At 37.9% G+C, this 20,414-nt stretch overlaps 3 protein-coding genes across 4 annotated transcripts; 1 reads left to right on the top strand and 2 right to left on the bottom strand.

Annotated features, from left to right (window-relative positions):
* Positions 1 to 1,470: 1,470 nt before the first annotated feature.
* Positions 1,471 to 4,704, bottom strand: LOC137735528 (receptor-like protein kinase THESEUS 1). Its single transcript, XM_068474956.2, has one exon. The coding sequence runs from the start codon at positions 4,157 to 4,159 to the stop codon at positions 1,607 to 1,609; it is 2,553 nt and encodes an 850-aa protein (XP_068331057.1). The 5' UTR covers positions 4,160 to 4,704; the 3' UTR covers positions 1,471 to 1,606.
* Positions 4,705 to 8,836: 4,132 nt separating this feature from the next.
* Positions 8,837 to 10,954, top strand: LOC137733470 (photosynthetic NDH subunit of lumenal location 1, chloroplastic). 2 transcript variants are annotated; one of them, XM_068472620.2, is made up of 8 exons: positions 8,837 to 8,991; positions 9,079 to 9,169; positions 9,651 to 9,734; positions 9,811 to 9,884; positions 9,970 to 10,092; positions 10,190 to 10,261; positions 10,356 to 10,452; positions 10,624 to 10,954. In XM_068472620.2, exons 1-8 carry the CDS (start codon positions 8,932 to 8,934, stop codon positions 10,725 to 10,727), a joined length of 705 nt encoding a protein of 234 aa, XP_068328721.1. In that variant the 5' UTR covers positions 8,837 to 8,931; the 3' UTR covers positions 10,728 to 10,954. The 2 variants fall into 2 exon arrangements, with proteins under 2 accessions (XP_068328721.1, XP_088552753.1); XM_088696627.1 differs by having other exon boundaries at positions 8,856 to 8,991; positions 9,079 to 9,227.
* On the bottom strand, positions 10,888 to 19,055 carry LOC137733469 (ABC transporter B family member 20). Its single transcript, XM_068472619.2, has 11 exons — positions 18,259 to 19,055; positions 17,110 to 17,164; positions 16,830 to 17,005; positions 16,480 to 16,680; positions 15,981 to 16,240; positions 15,576 to 15,886; positions 15,233 to 15,453; positions 14,780 to 15,120; positions 13,815 to 14,602; positions 13,482 to 13,723; positions 10,888 to 12,612 (listed from the first exon to the last, which is right to left on the bottom strand). Exons 1-11 carry the CDS (start codon positions 18,634 to 18,636, stop codon positions 11,383 to 11,385), a joined length of 4,203 nt encoding a protein of 1,400 aa, XP_068328720.1. The 5' UTR covers positions 18,637 to 19,055; the 3' UTR covers positions 10,888 to 11,382.
* Positions 19,056 to 20,414: the final 1,359 nt, after the last annotated feature.

Here is a 20,414-nt window from a genome sequence, read left to right as displayed (position 1 = left end):
CAAGATGTGCCTTATATCGGGCAATACAACCATTGGCATCCTTTTTAATCCTATATACCCATTTGCAGCCAACGAGGTTCTTGTCAGGTGGCAACGAAACCAGAGACCAAGTCTGTTGTGTATGCAAATCACTAATTTCTTCTTTCACAGCCTATTGTCATTCTAATACATTGGAAGCTGCCTTGAAGGATTTTGGTTTTGTGATGGATGCCTGAGAGGAGCTTAGAGAGGCAGAAAGAGCCTTGCGTTTGAATATACCATTTTTGAACCTTATTTGCATAGGGTGAATATTCATAGGCATGTTTAATAGAACTTGCAGGTTCTCTTGTTGAAAATCAAGATCCACAAGAATGGGATACTGTGTAGAAGAGTCAAAATTAACATGTAAGATCTATGTAGGGGAAGGAAACTCTAAGGCATTAGATGCAAGTGTATCCAAGGATTCTAAGGCTCTGGATGCAGTCAAAGAATCTGAAGCACTAGATGAATGCAAATTCAAAGAATCTGTGGTTGTAGATGATGAAGAAGGAGTATAAGATGCAGGGGACACAACTTGATTTTGTAATGATATGGATGCCGGTGTAGGATTTAGAGAATGCTCATGTGAATTTTCAGATGTTGACACTGATAAAGAAGGGAATAATGCTTCATATGGAAAAGTAGTTTTATTAAACAAGACATGCCTAGATATGTAAGTTCTTTGAGTGACCATGTCGAGACAAATAAACCCTTTATAGTGACCTGAAATCTTTGAGAGAAATACCATTTTCTCTGCCCCTTATGACACAGCGGAAAGTGTTGAATTCTGCAGGAAGTCCTTTCAGCACCAGAATTATGATATCATCATTTTCAAATATGACCCCTACAGCTACAAGATGATCTCATGCATCTTTGATCTTTTGCAGTGTTCTTCTGCTTAATAACTTGCATGGATTTCCCTATAAACACCTGAAACATCGGATGTAGAACCTGTATATCCGGTTAGCGGTAATAAGCTTAGCGAATCAAGAAAATCTTATTGATTTCCAAAACTATTACTCCAGTTAAAATTGACACCTTAAATTATGTTTTTTTTTTTTATATAAGAAAGGACTCGCATTAACACCTTACATTTTCTAATGTATTTGTTGTTTGAGAATTAACAAAAAAAAATTAAAAAAAATAAAATTTTAAAAAATAAAAAATTAAAAAAAAGCACTAGTGTGTAAAATTTCATGTTGTTATAATATGTGGATACATAGCAATTACAGATCATAATTTAATGAATTGTGTTAATAAATACACTAGTATCAAAGTTTTACATGTAAGTGAACTAGTAGTATCATGTAACAATTTTCGTATTTTACTGAAGAATTTCACGTTTTAAAAAGACATTGGACCTATGCTGGCCCAATATTAATTGAATTGGGAGTGTGACCAAGTTCATAGACAGAAAAAACATCAATACTTTGAAGATCTACACTCGTCATGTTATGCCAGATCTCCATATTTCCTTTGCACTTTGATCTTGAAACCATAATACAAGTCATGAAATTAAAAAAGGAGAAACAATATGTTGCTATAATTAAGTATGTATGTAATCAATGAGAGGCTACACTTTCCATAACTATCTCCCCCTTGGATCCATTAACTCTGAAAATACTGCACTTGAAGTTGCATCAGATTCTTGATCGCTAATTCCCTCACCACCACCACCATTGCCATTTCGAATTTCTTGAAGCCATTCTGGCATATCCGGAATGTAGTTCGCACTGTTTTCGGAAGAAAAGCTCTGTGTAGAAGCCTCTTGTAGTTGAAGAGCATACTCCAAATTCCACATAACATCCCCCATTGTTGGCCTATCAACTCCATATTCAGCCAAACACTTCTCAGCTGTTTCTCCGAACTTTCGCAACGATTCAAGATTCAAATGTCCTCGAAGACGGGGGTCTATAATTTTCTCTAATCTTCCCTTCTTTTGCCAACTCATTGCCCATTCTGCTATGTTAACTTGCTCTCTGGGGAGGGCAGGGTTTATAGGAGGCCTAGCACACAAGACTTCTAATAAAACTACTCCGAAAGAGTACACATCTGACTTCTCCGTTAGCTGCTGCCGGCGATAGTAATCTGGATCAAGATATCCAAAGCTCCCCTTCACTGCAGTGCTCACATGTGTTTGATCCAAAGTAGGGCCTAACTTTGACAATCCAAAATCAGCCACTTTCGCAGTGAGGGTTTCATCAAGAAGTATGTTTGTTGTCTTAACGTCGCGGTGAATTATGCTCTCTGCTGCCCCATTGTGAAGGTAATGCAGGCCCTTTGCTGCTCCAATGCAGATTTCAAGCCTTTGTTTCCAAGTAAGCGGAGGAAGATTCGAACCATACAAGTGCTTTCGAAGAGGACCTTTGGCCATGTACTCGTAAACAAGGATCATTTCGTTGAGCTCTTCGCAGTAGCCTATCAGAGAAACCAAATGCCTGTGCCTGAGCTTTGACAGCATGTCGATTTCTGTCCTGAATTCTGTAAGGCCTTGTTTGGAACGCGGGTTTCCACGCTTTACAGCAACCACGTTCCCATTTTCTAGCACTCCCTTGTAAACCATGCCGAATCCCCCCACTCCCAAGACCAAGCTCTTGTCAAAATTCCTTGTTGCTTCGCGAATCTCCGTGAATGCTAGAATCCGGCGTAAACCAGGTGAATGTGCTGTGGAATAATCATAACTGCCAACGGAAACTTTTGAATCGGAATTCCCCGCATGGCTAGGAAAAGACAACCAGGCAGAGCACTGAGGCCTTAGCTTCCTCTGATGGATTTGCCGCCAGTACAGAAAGAAAGCAGCTGATATGAGCACCAAAATTACAAATCCTGATGAAGAAGCACAAATTGCCAGCAGCATCCACTTTTTCTTGCCAGCCCCAGATTTCAAACCTGCATTGTTATTCGCCGGAAGGTTCCCATCAAGGCTGTCTCTGTGATCGCTCATTTTCATAATCTCCAATCCATTCAAAATTGCATTTGAAGGGAGATCCCTCAGCATAGGAGGGCCTACTTGAACCAAAATCCGATTTTCGTGCATGGATACATTCGTCACAAAATCTACGAAATAAGCTGATGATAATTTCTTTGTCCGGCTTGAGATATCAAAAGAGTCTAAAGCAGATTGGTTGTTGATATACACATTGAAGATTAAACGGTTGAGAGCCACACTCACAATGTCGCAAAAATGCAATCTGATCAGATAACTGAAGCCCTTTTCGACTTCGAATGCCCATGATATGTTGAACTTCTGATTGCTGACCTTTGCATCTGCCATTTCTTGAGCTGTGGCATAAACCCAATTGGGTGCAATGTCGAGTGAAACTCCATCAGGGTAGTTGATGGATCCGGGATCAGCTCTGATGGTTCGTGCCGCTGCAGCGTTGAGAAGAAAAGCATGATCAGGCTCCCATGTCCTCCACATTGTGTCATTCTTGGGGCTACTTATGTGCTGGCCTCCCATGTTTATCCGATATGATGTCTCAAGAGCGGCATCTTTAGGAACATCAACTAGAGGTTTTCCCAAAGGAACAGACATTACTTGGGAGCTAGAAAACTGTCCATTCGGCACCGAAACAACTTCTATTCCATTGATGAATGCAACTGAGTTATTCCAAGGTGACAATCTCAGCACCAACGATTTTCCAGAACCCTTTCCACTCACTTCAAACACATATTCCTTCACAAGTTGAGAGATTTTGCCTCCTTTTGCGAAAGAAAACCCATGAAGCAGTGTAATCCCATTGACCATAACCGAAAACACTGCAGATTTCAAATTGAATTTCGGATTTTCGAAAGGATAAAAATGCAATCTGAGCCAATAGCGGCCAATCTGCTTGGTGTGAATGGTATAAAATGAAGTCTCTTTAAAAACTTGGGCAGAATTGTAGAGAGATATTGAATGGTTTGACGGATTGGATTCAAGATCTGAAACTGCAATGTGGCTTTGGGAAGATAAAATCAAATTTGGGTTTCCAGAATCAGGCTCAAAAATCCTGCCATCCTCAACCCTCAATGCCTTGCTTCCCCCACAATCAATGAAAAAACTATCTTGACGAACAAAAGAAGCATTCACAAAAATGGATGGGATGGATGAAACACAAAGAAAAATGCAAATCAAGAAAATCCCATTTGGACAACCCATTGTCTTATACAAAAATGAGAAATATAAGACGATGTTGTAAACTCGCGTCTGAGTGGACTCGCACACTATCCTGACTAACTAGCTTAACCTACGTCTACAGCAAAACAAGATATGTTTAAACGAAAGAAAAGCGTACCTGTTTTTCAATCCACTTGTGAAAAAATCAATAAGATCAAATGTATGATGCCTGGAAAAGAAAAAAGTGGGAGTTTGAGGTTTGTTGAAGGAATCATGGAAAAGCTGCGGTTTCCAAGGTGCAGCAAGTGACTGTCTAAATAAAAAATATAATAAAAAATATAATAAAAAAATACAAATAATTCCCAGATTCAAGTTCTAAGTTTCATAAATCGAAAGTGTGATGCAGGCTTTTCTTGAAACCATCTAAACCTCTTCCAGAACTTGAGATCTTCCCAAATTTTAAGGCTGCATCCACAAGATTCTCTGTTCTTTTTATCTTTTTTAACTGACTCAGTCAGTAGATTCTCTGTTGTGTTTGACCAGCTCCGAGCCTTAACTGTCTTCGTTGCTTCTACGTTATTTTCAAGGGCTTTGCTGCTTCCAGAGAGGTTAAGAAACAATATATTAAGGAGATTACAGTAATAAAATATGATTACTGTAAGTGATTTCAGTTTTTCAACTTTATTAAATTAGTTTGGATTGAGCTGGTAAAAAGCTGGCGCTTGACAGAAGCATGGCATTATTCAAGTGATTACTGTTCATCACATGCCCACCTTTAAATATTTGGTTTTAGCAGTCTTCTCTCTTATCCATTCTTTCTAGATTAACTAATAAATCTTGTGTTCCTTGATGATATTTTGACACAACTTTTGTAGAATTATTAGAGAGACGGGTCAAAGGTTCACTTCCAACAATACCAATATTATTCTCAACTTGTTAATTACCACATATACAATCCGTCTGAGATTTTATCACAAAAGGTCTCGATATTAGTTAGAATAGGATTAGGATATTTAAACTCTTCTTTTCGACTCAAACGTTTCACCCACCCGTCTCAAATTCTAGGTTTAAGTCCAAACTTAAATTATAATGTTGTGTATAAATTTGGAAAATGGACTATCTTTCTGTAAATGACATTAATAATATGTTCTAACTAAGTTTGGTAGTTCTTTTAAAATAACTGAAAGCATTTTTAAAGCACATGTTTTTGGGTCCCAAAAACACTTCAAGTGTTTTTTTAGGACTCACTTGCGTTTTTACTATATATTGGTTTCAAAAATATTTTCATTAAAAACGCTTTTAGCCATTTTTTAAAAAAAATTAACAAAAAGTCCAAAAAAACTTTCCTTTTAATGAAAAGTCTTTTTTAAAAATATAGTGAATAGTATCAGGGAAATGTATAAATGTGGTTTTTCGTTAAAAATGAACAGTACCGGAAGTGTTTTGTTAAACCTCCATTTTAAAAATACTTCCAAACGAGCTTTAAGTTCTCAAGTCCCAACTCAAATCTACATTTTACTATAAAATGTTCTTATGGTTTGTTTGGACAAGGATTTCGAAGTATCATGGAATTTAGACTAAATCACTTTGAAATTTACTAAAAGATCATGTAGACGAACTTTTATAACCCGATATTTATAGTGATACAACCCTGGGAAGGCAAGGAAAACACATTCTTAATTTATTTACAATAGGAAATAAAATCCTAATCTTTGTGCAAAAGGAAATCCTTTAAGAAAAGAATAAACAGTAATCGTATTTTAACTTGGATGTTGAGTCGTTGACGGACCCCAACCCGGTTTGGGGATAGGGCATTCCTTGTCCAAATTGGCTTGTAATTATTTTCATAAAAGGAATCCTATTCCTTCTAGTAATTAAAATGATTCCAAACACCAAAAATATCATGATAGAAAGAAGAAGAAGAAATTAACCTCTTCTTCTTATTTTGTTGGTGAAAGAAATTGTCTGACAAATTATAAGGGTTTGACTCTCAGTTGGTTAAGAGTATCACCCTATACTCGAGATCTAGAACTAAATTCTCGCTCCCCTAAGAGCACTTGTATAAAAAATAATTACAAAAAAAAAGAATGAAATGAAAGAAACCACGTGAATTTGTACACGAATGTTGATTTGTTTTAAGTGAGGCATGCACAATGTGTTATTAAGATAGGAAAAACGATCAATTCTCTTAAAACGAAGTCACCTGCAATGCGCATGTAATTTTTTGAGAAAACCTAGAGGTAAAGGACATGTTTTAAGAACAGAAAAATTAAGGTAGGGGTCTCTTAAATTTTTCTTTGAGTTAACAAATTGAAATTTATGTTTAAAACTTCTTAAGTTGTTGGTGAAAGAAACGCTTGGCAAAATACGAGTTTGTCGCTCACTTGGTTAGAGTATCAATAAAACTTACTATCTTGTTTCCCCCACAATCAATGAAAAAACTATCTTGAGGGACAAAAGAAGCAAAAATACAAAGCTGAATGGATGGGTTGAAACATAAAAATAATCCAAATCCAGAAAATAAAATTAACAGAGTAAAATGCATTTCGGACCTTTTAATCACTGCGTTTTGCCTCAATTTCAAATTTTCGATTTTGGTCAGTGTGTATGGAAAGAGATTGCAGAACAGGTATGTATGCTGCTTGGAAAAGAAAAAAGAGAAGTTTGGGGTTTTGTTGAAGGAATCACAGAAACGCAGCTGCAGTTTCAAAATTCTAAAATATGATGTGGCTTTCTTGAAATCTTTTAAACCTCTTCCAGAACTTTGATCTTCCTTTCTTTAAGTTGTGCTGACCAACTCCAACTGGATTCTTTTGTTTCTGCTTTTATTTTCTAAAATTCTTTTGCTGCTTACCCAACAGGCTCAAGAAACATTATTTCTAATGTATGAAATATAAAAGTTAAAAGTTGATCATGTTTTTTGGTAGTTTAGAAACTCTATTTTGTTTATATTATCTTGTGTAACCATTTTTTTTTATAGGAATTTTCTGTAACCAAAATTCATGAAAGACTACAAAGACCGAGTTCTTGAAGGGTAACTGGTCACCGCAAAAGAGAGTTTCATAGTGAAAATATTCATATCAAATATCTATTTATTCAAATATTACACTTATTAATCAACATATCTCTTTCGTTACATGATTGGACGCTTAATGAAGAAGACAGCCTTTAGTTGCATAATGCCGGCGGACAAGATCTCTACTAATCTCCACCATGTTAGACACGGCATGAGTCCTATCCAGCGTGGCTGTGGCTCGACGAGTCTTCTTCTGCAAATCCATCAACTTCCAAAGACGCCTCTTTACCATCTGCTCTGTGAGGCCCCGGCGGCGCTCCTCATCCATCAGTCTCAGAATACCGTATGGGCCGCCCGGCCTAATTGCCTTCCCAAGCCCACCCAATTGGATCACTGCCTCCACCAGCTTTTTGTGAAGCTCCAACGTCCATGGAGAAAAATACTCCTTCATCCTGCCCCCGTTATTATTACCATCACTGTTAACGTTAAGGCCTTCAAAGGCTCTCATCATTTGGTCTGCCGACAGCGAATCATCGATCTTTTTCTGCACGCGCTGAAATTCTCTCATGTGGTGGATGAGAACCGGGCGCAAAAAACGTATCTTCTTCGTGTCCCGGGTGTTGTTCTTGCTCATGAGCTCCACGATCAGAATTCTTGTTGCCGCCGGTGTTGCATCGTTTTTGAAATCGTTCAATCCCAGCCCGACCGCAGCATCAACGAATAGCTTGTGGTGCTCCAGCGTCCACTCTGTCGACGATTCATCGATTCTTCTTGCCGGTGGCCGCCTCCGGTGGGAATTTCCTCCGCTGACCAACTCCATATTAACTTGCTGCAGCTGATACTAAAACTTCAAGAGTGCTCGACTCAGTTAGGATAGTGCAATATGAATATTAGCAAGTCCTAGTATATATAGCTTGCAGTTTCTTGGCTCGCAAGGGACAATCCTATTCCTATTAATCTATTAGTATTAGGGTTTCTTTTTCCCACGAGGAGCAGGTTTCCTCTTTTATCCTCGTTTGTACTTGTAACTTGCAAGTTGCATCAGAGTTCCCATTAGAATTAGTAAAGATTCGTATCATGGGCTAGTAACCTAGGCACCCATGGCCAATTGGGCTGGGCTTCCTGGCCCATTTTTATTTTTGTAATAAAATAAAATAAAGATTAATGAGGGCAAATTTGAAAAGAAGAGCTGATTTTCGAAGCCATTTTTAGGGCTAGTTTGGCGTTCGTGCTTTTTATCAAAATTATTTATGTTGTGCTATCAGAATGAGGTAAGTGTTTAGTAAATTGTCGTGCTAATAATACTTTTAGCAAAAAAAAAAGATAGGGGTAGAATTGTCAATATCAAAATTTCATTAATTGATATAGTTCGTCAACTTCCAATGAAAAAAAAAACTTATTTAAGAAGCATATGTAAAGATGCTTCTGCTTTCTATTATTTTAAACTCATGATTTTAAAAAAGAAAAACATTTTTCTTTTTCATTCACCAAACACAATTAGGACCGCAACTTTTTTTAAAAGCTGCTTTTGATATATACATAAATCAAACTGAAAGTAAGAGAAGATAAAATAGTGTACTCGAAAGAAAAATGGTGTATGGTGCTGGCTAAATTGAATTTGAGAAAATTTCTTATCCCTTTTCAGTCACGTGCCTCTCACGTGAAAGAGCTCTCCGGCCCACTCAACCCCAATCAAGAAGCCAAACTCCACGCTTTGAATCTCCACCATCCACTCTTTGCTTGTAATCTCAGTGCCTATTACCAAAAGCCAGTTCTGAGTTCTGACAAATATTCAAGCATGGTAATCTCATCATCACTCTCATTGAGCTGCTGGGTCTCTACTGCCATACCCGACAAGGTAGAAACTTTGACGAGAGATATTTTATTGAAATTAAAAACAAGGAAGTTCATTACTAACTTATACATGTACTTGATTTTGCACCAGTTTCACTGCACTGAGTTGCCACGAGCTATCACCGCTCATTTTTCGTGCAAATACATCACGTGCTCAGGAGAGTCAGCCTGCATTGATGAAAGTAAGATTACCCATCTCAGTTTTCTCTTCAAACTCTCAGTACTCAGTTACTAATGCAGGTATAAATTTCTATTGCATATTATTGATAGAGGCACACACATTGATTTCTTTCACTACTTTTGATTCGCAGATAAAAATAAAATAAAATAAAAAGCTTCTTTGGATAATTTTCTCATGATTTATGTGTATTTTTTCTGTGGAATTTTTGCTACATTGAGCTTTTTCGGATTTGATATTTTCTTTTCATTTTTCTATTTTGATTTAGATCTGACAAAATCACGCATTATCATGGCACTAACATATACAGAAGTTTTTAGGTTAAGGTTTAACGGGTTGTGTTGATAAAAGGTGGACCCTAGCGACTCCTTAAAAAAAATTAATTGTGTTCGTGTTGGCCCGTGAATGTCTATTTGATTTTTCACTATTATGCTTGTTATAATCTCGAACCTTAACAATGTCTTATCCTTTGATGAAAAATGTAGGCCATTGCAAGAGGAGGTCTCTTCTGTTGGGGGTTGGAGCACTAACCACAAGTCTACTTCATGCAAATTCCATCTTTGCTCAAGGTATCATATAAACTTATATGAACTAATATCCATTGAATTATATATTTTCTTTAACTAAATTTCTTGAATGTGCAAGAAATACCGGAAAAGTTCCGAGCTTTCATTGACAAAGTAGATGGGTATTCTTATTCCTACCCCAACGATTGGAGGGTAAGAACCCTAAATTTTCTCATACAGAAAAGAAATGAAAATCTTTTTTCAGTTGAAATGATTTCTGTATTCCTCCATATCTTAGGACTTTGAGTTTAGGGCACATGACTCTGCATTCAAGGACAGATACATGCAGCTGCATAATGTTAGAGTGAGATTTTTACCCACAAATAAAACAGACATCCATGATTTGGGTCCAATGGAACAGGTAAAAAGTGAGGAGATATGTTGGATCACCAGTTGTACAGAATTATGTATCTATTTCTCTTATCACGTAACCCCTGCAAATTTTTCGTTCTGAGCAGGTTGTGACCGATCTGGTGAGGCATAAACTTGCTGCACCAAACCAGTATGCAACTATATTTGGCGTCGAGGAGGTTTTTAGTCTGTGCATATATGCTTTTTAGATACAAGAACTCTTGCACCATCCAACTCCTTAACACTTGATGACTGACTATCTATTGAATGCAGAAAAACATAGATGGGAAAAATTATTACACCGTTGAGTATGGACTTGAATCTCCGAACTTCGCTACCACTTCATTCGCAACTATTGCCATTGGAAACGGTCAGTATCTACCGTCTCAACGATGTTGTTAGACTATCAATATAAACCACGCATTCACATTCAAATGAATACCTACCTAGTTAATGGTTTGAATTCAGTCATTAATAGTCTGACAGCTTAACATTTTAAAAGTGTCGGATGGTAAAACATCCCCCTTTTTTCTTTCCACAGGGAGATATTACACCCTAATTGTCGGAGCAAACGAAAGACGATGGAAAAGATACCGCAACCAGCTTAAAGTGGTAGCAGACTCCTTCAGAATGCTCGACATCTGAAGTGCAATTTCACGGATACATTGCTACATTCTTCGCTGTCTATTTGCAATCAAGGAGGATAGACTAACACCTGAAGTGCAGGAGTGCAGAAGAAGAAAACGGGAGTGTCCGAAGCACTATCCTTTCCGATAATATAAAATTTTCGGCACATATTTACAAATTGTGGAAACAAGCAGGGAAAAATGAATAGCATTGAATTATCTATATATTCACAAAGTTACAACAAAGAGTGAGAGTCGAGTAAATTAACTAAAATTTAAGGGAAAAACCCCCCACACCTCAGTAGAGACCTTGATTTGATACCAAACAATCAATATACCATTGTAGACTCGGCACAAACACCAACCCTAACGACGCTTTCGCCTCCTAAAAGAAAATCCAAACACCAACAAAAAACCCTACTCCTAAAAGCCTAGATCTGAACAATATGACTACGAATCCGCCTCTGCATTCCTTGCCTCATTCCGCTATAAACATTCGTTACAACCCCCCAAGTCTCGTTCTCATTCTCCCCTGCCGATGCTGGAATCCCACCAACGCATATTCTACGATGACGCCATCAAGGGGTGCATATATCTCCAGCAATCCAAAATGAGAGAATGAGAACCATACAGGTGAACCAAACGTGCATTCTCAACAATCAAGGGCCCCATTCCTAGACGAGTCTATGCTGACGCAAACCCTTGCCATACTGCGGTTGCATCAAACGGACATAGAGACCATTCTTTGACATTAAATTATCATGGGACCCTTCTTCCACAATTCTCCCTCCGTTGAGAACTACAATGTTATCAACATGCCTCATCATTGCAGCTCTATGGGCTATCAAAATAGTTGTTTTGTTCCCCATGATTAATGTATCAAGAGCCTCCTGAACCACTCGACTTGATTCGGATTCAATGGACGAGCTTGCTTCATCCAATAATAAGATGGGGGCATTCTTTAGCACGACACGTGCTATTGCAATCCGCTGTTTCTGTCCCGGGGTCAAGTCAACACCTCTCATCCCCACATGCGTATCATAACCATGAGGCAAGCTGCTGATGAAATGGTGAGCATTTGCTATTCTGGCTGCCTCTTTCATCTCGGCCTCACTAGCATTGTGCCTTGCATATATAATATTTTCCCGAATGGTTGTTGAGAATATAATGGGCTCCTGCTGAACAAGACCTAGGTGGTTCCTCAACCATCTCAAATTATAAACTTTCAGATCTCGACCATCCAGTAAGACTTGACCAGCAACTGGATCATAAAATCTCTCAATCAAAGAAATTATAGTGCTCTTTCCTGACCCTGAAACTCCCACCACAGCTACAGTTTGCCCCCCATTTACTTTGAGACTGAAATTGCTCAGTACCAACAGTTCTGGGCGAGTTGGATAACAGAAGTCAACATTTTTCAACTCAAGGCTTCCATAAACATTAGGTGGCTTCATCGCTGAGTTTTCATCTGGCTCAATCTTCGGCACTCGATCTATGATTTCAAAAACTGAAATGAGGGATTTTCGGCGTTTCAGGATGTAAGGAGCCAACCCAAAAGGCTCTACAAGTGCAAATGTAGCAAAAGAGAAAACCATATACTCCTTGATAGCAGTAGGTAATTCCATATGCTCATTTTTCACCATGCGTGCAGTGTACCAGAGGAGAAGGGCATTGCAGGCGAAAAGAAGGAACTGCGAAAAGCCAAATGCAAATCCAATGGCCATTCCATGAAAGAAACTCTGCTTGAATATTTTCTTTAGCTGCAACCTGTAGAGCTCCATTACCTTGTTACCAGCACAGAATGCTACAACAGTGTAAATGTTTCTAACCGCATCCTCGAGAACCAAAGATGCCTTCCTGTGCATCTCCTGAATACCCCTTGAAAAACCAGCAAGCCATAATTTCTGCAATATTCAAATTGAATGATATAAGGTTTTTGTGGGTAAAAGACCCAATAGCAGTTCATTAAATTTAAATCAAAAGAACAATGAAGATGGGTATTTTGTTTTCAAATTTACTATTATTAGGGGGAGGGGGAGAGTTCGAAACTATTACAATAATTAAGGGGAGGGGGAGTTTCGAACCCGAGACGCATGGGTAGAAACTCAACACCCTATCCACTAGGACACTGGACCACATGCACACAATGAAGACTGGTATCATAGATCAAAGATCGTAAATAATTTGGACAAATGAAATAATATATAGGAGCAGATATAGCAGGACACAAGTCCAAGAACCCAATCAGACAACATTATCTAACAAGCACGAACCATAAATACCTAGATTTGTAACTCTACTTCAGCAAACAAGGTCATTTTCATAAAAGAGAAGCCAACATATCACCACTTAATATAAGTTTTTAAAAGATGCCCTGACGGTGGTTAAAGTTTAACTTTCAAAACCACCAAATGTAGATGGTACACTATCCGTAATGAAACCTTCTAACAGGAGTTCCTTTGAGTCAATTCCCTTGACTGAGGCAGTAATGGTAAGCACTGAAAATTCGTAACTGAAATTTATAAGGGAAAAGTTTGAATTGATTTCCATATATCAATTTGTGCACACGAACACATGGGTGACATTCATGTCTGGGGAACCAGCAGGAAAACATGATCAACCAGAGAACAAAACTCTATTATAAGAGACAGAAAACTATATTTCTAACTCTAAATGTCATCCACAAATTAATTAATAAATTAAAGAAAATTGCATCACAACTCTGGCTCTAGTAGAAACAGTTACACATTATAAAGCAAGACATGATGAAAACCTGTGCAATGGCAGAAAGAGTGAGAACTGGTAGGGTTGCCAAAGCCACAAGTGCTAATCGCCATTGTAGCAGCATCCCAATAAGAAGAGCCACAATAACAGCAGCACTATCCTGTATAAATATTGACAGCCGATTGCTGAAAGCAGCTCGTACAAATGTAGCATCATTGGCCAAGCGCATGGATAAGGTATCAGCACTGTTTTCCTCTTCATCAAACCATCCCGCTTCATTTCGCAGCATTGCTGTCACAAGATTGCAAAATGTAAGATAAAGTGCTGGCACAGTTCAATTCAATCTCAAGAAAACTAGAAAAATATTAGAAGAGTCATGCACCTGAAAACATCATTCTACGAACCCGTTCGGTCATTTTCTCACCCATAATACCAAAGTAGAAATGCTGCAAGAAATTGGCAACAACTGTCACTATACCCATACAAGCAATGATCAAGCACCATTTGTCTACTTCCTCTGTCAGGTGACGACCTTCATCAACTCTATAGTACGCTGTTACTATCAGTGCGATTACATAAGCAAGAAGAGGATTGAAGGAACCAAAAATAGCAGCACCAATGCTTCCTAACACAGCATACAGCCACTCAGCAAAACTAAGTTGTGCAAGCCTCCAAAATGATGGTGCCTTCTTATAATTTGTACTTTTTGCTTCATTAGCTTTCATGGGAAAGTCATCTGAATGACTATGAGGGCGGCTAAAGGATTGTGAATGGGAACGCTCATTTTTTGGATCAGATGTCAAAAGGGGTGACACAGGGGACTCAGGGTCCGAACCATTTGATGTTTGGAAATTAGCAGACTGGACATCAATCTTGGGTAACTCTGGTAGTCTCCTTTCAAAACTATCCTGCCTTTTTATTGATGGTTCCTTATCTGTTGAATCCACGGCCTGACCATTTTCCAACACTTTCTCTGCTGGTGGGCTCTTAGCTTTTGGTGACTCCTGTGAGTTAAAAGTGTTATCACCCATCTGGAACATGCCAGTAGTTCTCTGAAGGGAGGGTGATTTCATCATTTTCGGAGATGATGGTTCTTGGAAGCTATTACTTGCCGAAGAGTCCTTTTCAATTTGGAAAGTTGCAGTTTCCTTGTAGTTCCTCATTGGCATCCTGCATGAACAAAACCATAAAGATGAAACTTGTTAAGAAGAAAAATGAAATTCTATTTCAATGAATCAATATAGAGACTATTGTGTAGCTACATACACCCTTGTATGGATATTGCCATGATAATCATGAACAATCCTCAACTAAGTTAAAGAAAGAACAACTGCTCTTGTACCATACCTCCTAGGAAGTTTTGCAGCTTCTTCATTTTTGAGAAGCTCCGCATAGAGGCCATCCAGGGTTAATAACTCATCATGGGTACCCATTTCAACTAGTTGACCTTCCTCCATCACAGCTATGTAATCAGCATTCCTTATAAGACTAAGCCGCCGAGCTATAATTATAGTTGAACGCCCCAACATAAGAAGATCTAGAGCTTCTTGAACAGCTCTTTCAGCTTCAAAATCTAGTCCACCGGTGACCTCATCAAGCAAAAGAATTGAGGGGTTCAGAAGTACTGCTCTGGCAATTGAAAGTTTTATTTTTTGCTCTTCCGTCAATGCTAAGCCTGCTCTTCCCACCTGAAATACATAGAACAAAACGAAGGATCTTCAGAAACAAGACAGCAGAGAAAGATATTAACAACCAAAAAAATAGATATTTCTGAGTATAATTTTTCCTTCCAACATTCACCTGTGTATCGTATCCTCCCTCAAGTGAGGTAATAAATGTATGTGCATGAGCTATTTTAGCAGCTTCTTCAATTTGATCCATTGTAGCATCCCGCCCATATGCAATATTATCTCTTATACTTAAACTCAGCAAAGCGGGTTCCTGCGTGACTAGCCCTATCTGACTTCTAAGCCACTCCAGTCTCAGGTTTTTGATATTTTCTCCATCCAAAAGAACTTCTCCTGCAACACAAAATGGAAAAAAATATCAGAATCTGCCAAGCAGAAATTCTTGCTATGGGCTTCAGTGGAACCTTATATGAGATGGCTAACACCACTCAATTGGAGTGAAATATGACTCATACCTAATGTTGGATCATAAAACCGCTCCATGAGGGGGATAATACTGCTCTTTCCTGAACCATTTCTGCCAACGAGTGCCACAGCTTTCTTAGCAGGTACGGTGAGGTAAAAACCACTCAATATAGGGATCTCAGGACGAGATAGATAACTGAAATATACATTTCGAAACTCAATATTTCCTTGTACAGTCGCTAGGGAACTTCCCTCGTGATTAACAGTAGAGGATGATCGACTTATCATCTCAAAAAGTCTATACGCAGCAATTCGACCTTGATCAAATGAGTAGAAGTTTGTTGCCGCTTGATTCAGCCCACTGTAAGAGTTAGAATTAACACATAAGTGAATAGAATAAATGGCATGCATGATCCCAAAAAATGATATTAAAAGTAAAATAACTAGATGCTTACAGGCCACTTAATATTACAGCAAAAAGGGCTGTTATAATTTCACCACCATGAGCTTTTTGTCTAGTAACCAGGAACCTTCCAACCCACAGTTGCAAGGCACAAGAACAAATGGCAAGGCCATAAGTGAATCCAAGACCAAGTCCTTGCACAAGACTTATCAATATACCATATCTGAGAGTTGCTTGCAGTGATGTAGCATACGAATACTTGGCCAATGTTTCATTCGTAAATGCATATAACGTCCTAATGTAAGAGACTGCCTGCATAAGGTAGAGAAGTAAGGACATTTAAAAGACCAATGGTACAAACCAGTTCACCCAAATGACAACTGTCATAAATCAAGACTCAGCAGTGCTGATAAAATAAAAATATTTAAAAAAAACAGCTTGTGTGATTATTTGCCACAAATATACAATATTATGACATTGTAAAGAAAGAATTATATCCAGTACTATAGTGTGTAAGGTAATTTAATCATTAGCATAAAACGATAACAAACCTGTTCAGCTATGCTAGCTGCTTCAGCATATGCATCTTGAATATTTTCAGCAAGCCTATGAAGAAATATATTTGATATTCCTCCAGCAGCCACAATAAAAGGACCAGTGGCTAAAGTTATAGCCGCAATCTGCCAACAGTTGATGAATCCAATAATGAGACCACTGAAAAATGTAGCCATGTTATGAATATAATTTCCAACCTGCATTACAGAGAAAATGGAAAGATTAGACAAGACATGTACACCAAAGAATAAAATTAGGAAGGATACTTTTATTTGTCAAAGGAAAATAAGTTGTGTGTGTTTGAAGGGTGGGTGCGAATGAGGCAATATATTTGCTTTAGACATACTTTTTCACTAAGGGCAGACTGAATGAGCAACACATCACTCAATACTTGGCTCACAATGTCCCCGTTGTTCCCATAGGTATCAAAAAAACTCATATCCTGGTTAAGTAATACTTGAACATATTTTGACCTGATGACAGCAGTCTGCCGTTCTCCCGTCAGAATCCAGCATGAGACCTCTATTACATATAGAACAAGTTAGTAAACATGTATGCAAAGCATTGTCTACTGGAAGAACAGAATGTGGTAAAGACTAGTTCTGCTAATGAAAAACCAACATTACCAATCCAACCAGCAGCAAAAACACCAACGGCAATATACATGATGGACAAAGAGAGCTGCAGGCAGACAAATAAACCAGTCATTGAATAAATTCTCATATGTTCAATTTCCATCTTCAGTTATAGATACTGATTAAAAAGATAGTATAATGCTGAAAACAAAAATGTGTCAGCAACAAAAAAAAAGGCATTCGGTTCTAGACACAAGGAGAAAAAACAGAAAAACAAAAATCTTAAGCCTCAACCTATTCTTTATGCAAAATAGATTATTTTATTTCAAATTTTATCCTTTTCACAAGGGGCTACTCAATTGTTTAACAACATTCACCCCTGCACCCAAGGACCCAAGTTCGACTCCCCCCTTCCACATCTCTTGTATAAAAAATACATTTTATATAATGAAAAAACATTAGAAACAAACCAAGTACATACTTTTTTCCAGTATCAATCTATTCTTAATAATGCAGTCTATAATAACTCTCTTGCTCATGAACATCTGTCAGTAAAACAAGTAATGGATGAAACAAGGAACGGATGAACCTATGCCCCTCAAATGTGATCTCACATCCTTTGAGATTACTTCCGCTGAACTACTAAATAAACATGTTTCATTATCATAACGAAGGATAGATATCTAAGCAGAACTTTCATTATCTACAATCATGATTTATACACAAAGTTGTTTCATTTAGTTAGGAGCTAGTTAAAGAATTAAATCTATACATTGCAGACTCTAAGTTCCATTAGGAAAATAAGCAGAAAACAGAAATTCTCGGTCACAATTTTTCTTACGTTGTGTTGGTGTTAGTAAGGGAACTTGTAAAAACACAATACCATCAAACTCCCTAACAAGTAGCAATTTAGTATGAAATTGTGATCCCTGATGCTCAAACAATTACTGATCCTAAACTTGAAGCATGCCTATTTCCAGCTTAAGCTACCAAAAAACAAAACTTTACCTACTAAATTGAACTGAATGCCCCTTCTGCCCCCGAAAAAATAAATTCGAATACTATACCTCACACTTAAACCATCAATTTTCAGCTTAATTTATCAGAAAGGTAACCCAATAACACAAGTTCAGTTCTTTTACTTCATCAACTAAACGGAAAACAAAAAAGATGGGGTTCTGAGAAACCGATATAACTCACATCCATAAACTTTTGGAACTGCTCGTCTTTTGGGTTATGGCCGATCGATAGTACATGAATAATCTTAGCGAAGTAGTGCAAGTACACCACCAGAGCCGTCCCGTGAGCCGCCGCGGCGATCGACCCAACAGTCATCAGAACCCAATCGAGCCGGTCCGCGCAGGTGAACAGCTTTGAGAAGGGCACGGCAGCTGGCGGCGGCTCCATCTCCTCCTGCTCATCCATCTCCTCCTCCTGCTCCATCGGCTGTGCCGACGCGTCGATACTCTGCTCCATGTACGGCGACGGCGACTCGGGCGGCTCCGACACCTCTGAGACCGGTGTCAAGGGCTGTACGTGGGGCGGGGACCACCCGAACAGCCCCCGAGATATCATCATCTTGGCGGAGCCGGCGAATTTACGGCTCCCTCGCTCCTCCTACCCTCTCTCCTCCCTCCCAAAAACCCTAAACCTAATTTCACCTATTTTTTCTCTCTCCCCCTAAATTTAGCACAGATCCGCTAAATTTAGAGGAAAAATCTCGACGCTTTTGGCTTCTCTGCGATTCTCGATTGCTTCTGCTTCTGCAATTCTGCTTCCGCTTTTTGGAAAAGCAGAGAGGGGAAGAGAGGGAGGAAGAAGACGAAGAAGGAAGGGGACGATTCTTCAACGAGTCGGCGATGGGTTGGCGACTCGGTCAAACAAGGCGGAGAAAGACAAACAAGGAAGGAGATATTGACTCCCAAACTCGCAAAAATAAAACCCCAAATTAAATTAAATTAATATTCAAAATAAAACGGAAAATGCAGCAAATGAATTCTTGTATTTCAGTAATTTTTAGGGTTAACGGTCGAACGCCGATGACACTCGGGGGTATTTTTGTAATATTGGAGCGGAGTGATTGTGTTGGTAAATGTGTGAACGGCTGTGACGGTGGTGGAAGTTACGGTAGAGTCCTTGGAGTTGGGATGCGGGAGGCCGACACGCGTTGGTTCGGTGATATGGTTGGTTTTCGATACTATTTAATTGGATTTGAAATATTTTTAAAAGGTTTTTGGGGGTTATATTTGCAGTTTAATGGGACATAGTTAATGGAACATTTTCATTGTTACGTTGTGTTCTCGTCTAAGAGTAATGCTAAAGAAATTAAATTTGAAAATTAAAATTACAAACTAAATGATGTGTGATCAATAAAAATAAGCACGTCTATCAACGGTTAAGTAATAAACCAATCATCAATTTTCTTATCGTTTGATTTCCAAAATTTAATTTTCAAACTGAGTCTCTCTAGCATTACTCGTCATCTAATAATGCATTGGATTCACATTGAAAAGTAAATTTTCTTTCACATGTAATTAGAATGTAGCGCTAGGTTCAGAGAAATTTGGAGGAAGCGAAAGGTACAATCGTACAAGTGCCAAATTTGAAGGGGTCTTCAAAAAAATTTTGTAATAACGTAATATATTTTTTATTTAGAAAAAAAGTACTTCTATTAGCATTTTAAAATTTTACTGTGCACTCTGTACAAGTAAATTTTTTTCCTTTTTCAATATAAAAATTTGGAGTGCAAAATGAGATATTTAGAAATTAGAATGCTAAATAACACACTAAAAACGATTTTTTTTTCCTATTTTGTTATATAATAATGCTATATATTCAAGTGAAACTTTAAAGTTAAAGTTTTTAGATTTTTTTTTTTTTTTTTTTTTGGGTTATTTAAGATTGAACTTCTTTTGATTATTAAGTCATGGTTATGTTTGTATCTCTTTTTTTTCTAAACTGACTACATTAAGGGCTAGTTTGGTATTGCTGTGTTTTTTTTAAAAAACTGATTATGTTGTGATGTGAGAATAAACAGCTGTAAAATAAAGCAGTTTAGTGTTTAATAATTTTTTTTTATATAAAAGTACTTTTGATAAACTTTTATATAAAGATGATGTGACTATGTCAAATGACAAGAATGAGAATGATATTAAATGTAAATAAGAATAATTTTATTTATATTTGACAAAAAATAAAGAATAATAATTTTATTTATTAATACTCGCTCTAGAGTCTTCCTCCTTTATTTTCTCCATTTGCATTGACTAGACATCTCCAAAAACCAAAAAAATCTCTCTAGAAGCTTCCCCACTACCCCAATTTTCTCAATTATTTTTTTCTGCTCCATCTTCTTC

This window comes from Pyrus communis, chromosome 7 (genome assembly GCF_041283825.1).
Source record: "Pyrus communis isolate YQ-2024b chromosome 7, ASM4128382v1, whole genome shotgun sequence".
NCBI lineage: Eukaryota > Viridiplantae > Streptophyta > Magnoliopsida > Rosales > Rosaceae > Pyrus > Pyrus communis.
The sequence above is the reverse complement of the archived record's forward strand: the minus strand, read 5'-3'. Positions and strand labels throughout refer to the sequence as shown.

What these genes read in the sequence shown, in the direction of transcription:
- LOC137735528 (XM_068474956.2), bottom strand. Translation starts at nt 4,159, where the DNA reads ATGGGTTGTCCAAATGGGATTTTCTTGATTTGCATTTTTCTTTGTGTT.
- LOC137733470 (XM_068472620.2), top strand. Translation starts at nt 8,932, where the DNA reads ATGGTAATCTCATCATCACTCTCATTGAGCTGCTGGGTCTCTACTGCC. An exon ending in CCTACCCCAACGATTGGAGG is followed by an intron (nt 9,885 to 9,969) that starts GTAAGAACCCTA and finishes TCCATATCTTAG; the next exon opens with GACTTTGAGTTTAGGGCACA. An exon ending in CTATATTTGGCGTCGAGGAG is followed by an intron (nt 10,262 to 10,355) that starts GTTTTTAGTCTG and finishes TATTGAATGCAG; the next exon opens with AAAAACATAGATGGGAAAAA.
- LOC137733469 (XM_068472619.2), bottom strand. Translation starts at nt 18,636, where the DNA reads ATGATGATATCTCGGGGGCTGTTCGGGTGGTCCCCGCCCCACGTACAG. An exon ending in AGTTCCAAAAGTTTATGGAT is followed by an intron (nt 17,165 to 18,258) that starts GTGAGTTATATC and finishes GTCTGCCTGCAG; the next exon opens with CTCTCTTTGTCCATCATGTA. An exon ending in AGTCTGCCCTTAGTGAAAAA is followed by an intron (nt 16,681 to 16,829) that starts GTATGTCTAAAG and finishes TCTGTAATGCAG; the next exon opens with GTTGGAAATTATATTCATAA.